Below are 2,071 nucleotides of genomic sequence, written 5' to 3' on the forward strand. Positions count from 1 at the left end.
TCCGCAGTTTAGACATCTCCCAATGCATTTGTGCTAAAGTAGGATGTTAAGTGCATTAAAATGCTTAGCAACTAATGTCTCCAATGCATCGATGCTTAGGTTTTGTAGCTAAGCCTTCTTTTTTTAATTGTTTAATAATAAAACTTCTTCGTCTATTGGTTGATAATCTTTTTACCTAGGTCCACATGCTTAGCATTGGTTTTTATTAGAATCATCATAATGCTCTTTTTCTTTTTTAATTGCTTTGTCACATCATTTCTGGCTATGTAACACCCTTAGCATTTGTACACCACGAAGCACCGGAAAGGGCCTTATCCTATGCACAGGCGACACAAGTTCCAACCATCCATCCCGGCCTATGCACCACGACAGGCGCCCAGTTTGCGTGCGGGCCAGAGGAACCCATCCCCACGCGCGACCCGTACATCTGTCTACGCGGCAGCCCGCCCGCGCCCGCCACGCCCTACGTGTCTCCTCTCCGGCATGCCACCGTCTCGTCCCTATCCTTCCGTCCCGCCGCGGCGCGGCTCGGCCCGTCCACCCACCTAGGTATGCGTGCCGGCGCACGCCATGCCGTCATGCACACCTGCCGCGCGCCGCATCCTTCCATGCCCCAGCAATGCCTTTCCGTTCCCAGCACCGCCCGCACCACGCCTCTATAAATGCCGCCCACGACACCGCACACAGCCACACAGCTTACTCATCCTCATCAAGCAGCACAGCGTCAGTGCTAAGCAGCATCAGTGATCTAGCTCGGACAGACACAGTGCAGGTGAAATGGCTCGGTTGATCGGTGCTTCCGGCGCCTGCGCGCTGCTGGTCGTCCTGCTCGCGGCGTGCGCCGCGTCCGCCGCGCGCACCGAGCCGGGTGCCGCGCGGCAGCTGTGGGACGACGGGAGGAAGGTGGGGGGAAGGACGGAGGTGAGGGACGTGGAGGACGACAAGGAGGTACAGGAGCTGGGCCGTTACTCCGTCGAAGAACACAACCGGCGACGGGAGGAGGGCTGCGAGGGCGGCGGCGTCTGCGGGCGGCTGGAGTTCGCCCGCGTGGTGTCGGCGCAGCGCCAGGTGGTCTCCGGGATCAAGTACTACCTCCGCGTCGCGGCCGCCGAGGAGAACGGCGCGGGGAGCAACGTCGTCAGCGACGGCCGCGTGTTCGACGCCGTGGTGGTCGTCAAGCCCTGGCTCCAGTCCCGCGCGCTCGTCAGGTTCGCGCCGGCCGACGCCAAATGAGCAGCTGCACAAGCGATCGGAGGAGAACCGCTGCGTGTCTTTTTTGCGCGACAGAGTACTTAATGTAAGCTCGAATAACGGTGTGTGAGGTACTGAGGTAGGGTTGAGCGCCAGAGTATGTAGGCTGTACGATGCGGCGGTCGAAGTTTTGTAAGTCTACCGGATAAAAAGTTTTGCAAGAAAGATGAGTGTCAAAATAAATACTTACTAGTATGATAAGACTGTTTTTTCCCCATGTATTTGATTTCCTTTTCAGTTTTTTTCTTTGCTTCTTTAAAGGATGACCGGGATTTCAAAAATAGTTATGGTTTTCAAAAAAAATATTTATGAATTTTAGAAAATGTTCCGAAATTTAAAAAATTGTTCTAGAATTTGCGAAAATCATAAATTTAAAACATGTTCACAAACTTTAAAAAGTGTACACGAATTTGGAAATTGCTCCCATACTTTGGAAATACTCAGGATCTCAAAAAGGTTCATGAATTTCAAGAAAGTGCACGAATTTGAAAAAGGTTTTGTTATTTGAAAAAAATCAACATTTTTAATTTTTTTCATGCGCTAAAAAATATTTACAATTTCAAAAAATATTCATGATTTCAAAAACAATTCGTGATTTAAAAATGTCCATGATTTCCGAAAATGATCACGATTCAAAAAATTCTCCACTAATTTTTTAAAAAAATCAGGAATTCATTTTTATGAATTTGAAAGATATTCATAATATAGAAAATAAAATATATTCACAAAAAATGTTTGTGTATTTCTAAAATGATCATGATTTTGGCAAATGTTCGTGAAATTTTAAAAATAAAACAACAAGGGAAAAGAAACAGGAAGA

At 47.9% G+C, this 2,071-nt stretch overlaps 1 protein-coding gene across 1 annotated transcript; it reads left to right on the top strand.

Annotated features, from left to right (window-relative positions):
* Positions 1-674: 674 nt before the first annotated feature.
* On the top strand, positions 675-1,418 carry LOC125548992 (cysteine proteinase inhibitor 4-like). Its single transcript, XM_048712495.1, has one exon. The coding sequence runs from the start codon at positions 778-780 to the stop codon at positions 1,231-1,233; it is 456 nt and encodes a 151-aa protein (XP_048568452.1). The 5' UTR covers positions 675-777; the 3' UTR covers positions 1,234-1,418.
* The last annotated feature ends 653 nt before the right edge of the window (positions 1,419-2,071 follow it).

Source organism: Triticum urartu, chromosome 3, assembly GCF_003073215.2.
Source record: "Triticum urartu cultivar G1812 chromosome 3, Tu2.1, whole genome shotgun sequence".
Lineage (NCBI taxonomy): Eukaryota > Viridiplantae > Streptophyta > Magnoliopsida > Poales > Poaceae > Triticum > Triticum urartu.